The sequence below is a fragment of the Eimeria mitis genome, genomic scaffold (genome assembly GCF_000499745.2).
Source record: "Eimeria mitis Houghton genomic scaffold, Emh_scaff4433, whole genome shotgun sequence".
In the NCBI taxonomy this organism is placed as follows: Eukaryota; Apicomplexa; class Conoidasida; order Eucoccidiorida; family Eimeriidae; genus Eimeria; species Eimeria mitis.
The window spans coordinates 3,374-3,993 of NW_013572748.1; the positions used below are offsets into that span (position 1 = coordinate 3,374).

The following is a 620-nucleotide window of genomic DNA, read 5'->3' on the forward strand; positions in this document are numbered from 1 at the left end:
ATCTGCTGCTGCTGCTGCTGCTGCTGATGGGCTTCGGCTTCTTAGCAGCGCCTCACAAGAAGTTAAGATGCAGCAGCAGCAGCAGCAGCAAGTTAAAGCAGCAGAAGATGCCTGCGAGTCGACGCATCTCCTGAAGGCACAGGAGAGGCAGCAGCAGCAGGTTCAGCAGCAACTGCAGCAGCAGGTCCAGCAGCAGCTGCAGCAGCTGCTGCAGCTCCAGCAACTACAGGCGCAGCAGCAACAGCAGCAGCAGCAGCGCGTTGCACCTGCAACACTGCGGCAGCAGCAGCAGCAGCTGCTGCGACTTCTCTTGCTGCTGCTGCCTGCCGACACAAACCACCAGACCGAAGACACCCCAAAGGCTGGGGATGCAGCAGCAGCAGCAGCAGCAGCAACAGCAGCAGCAGCAGCAGCTGGCAGCAGCAAAGCAAATGCTACTGCAGCAAGACGGACCCTTAACCACCCCTCTCAAGAGCTGACGGCAGCTGGGGAGAAGCAGGGCGTGTCGCTGCAGCAGCAGCAGCAGCAGCAGCAGCAACAACAGCAGCAACAGCAGCAGCAGCAGCAAGAGGGCCGGTTGCTGCAAGGCGCGCTAGCTGACGGAGTAGGGCCTCGGCCTG

At 61.3% G+C, this 620-nt stretch overlaps 1 protein-coding gene across 1 annotated transcript in view; it reads left to right on the plus strand.

Moving 5' to 3' along the window:
* Nucleotides 1–620, plus strand: part of EMH_0075080 (GATA zinc finger domain-containing protein, putative) — a gene marked incomplete at both ends in the record, with an annotated part of 1,808 nt that overhangs the window by 871 nt on the left and 317 nt on the right. Inside the window, one exon of the mRNA XM_013499552.1 lies at nucleotides 46–618. Within this exon, the coding sequence (XP_013355006.1) occupies nucleotides 46–618 (573 nt within the window). The remainder of the gene's footprint in view (nucleotides 1–45; nucleotides 619–620) is intronic.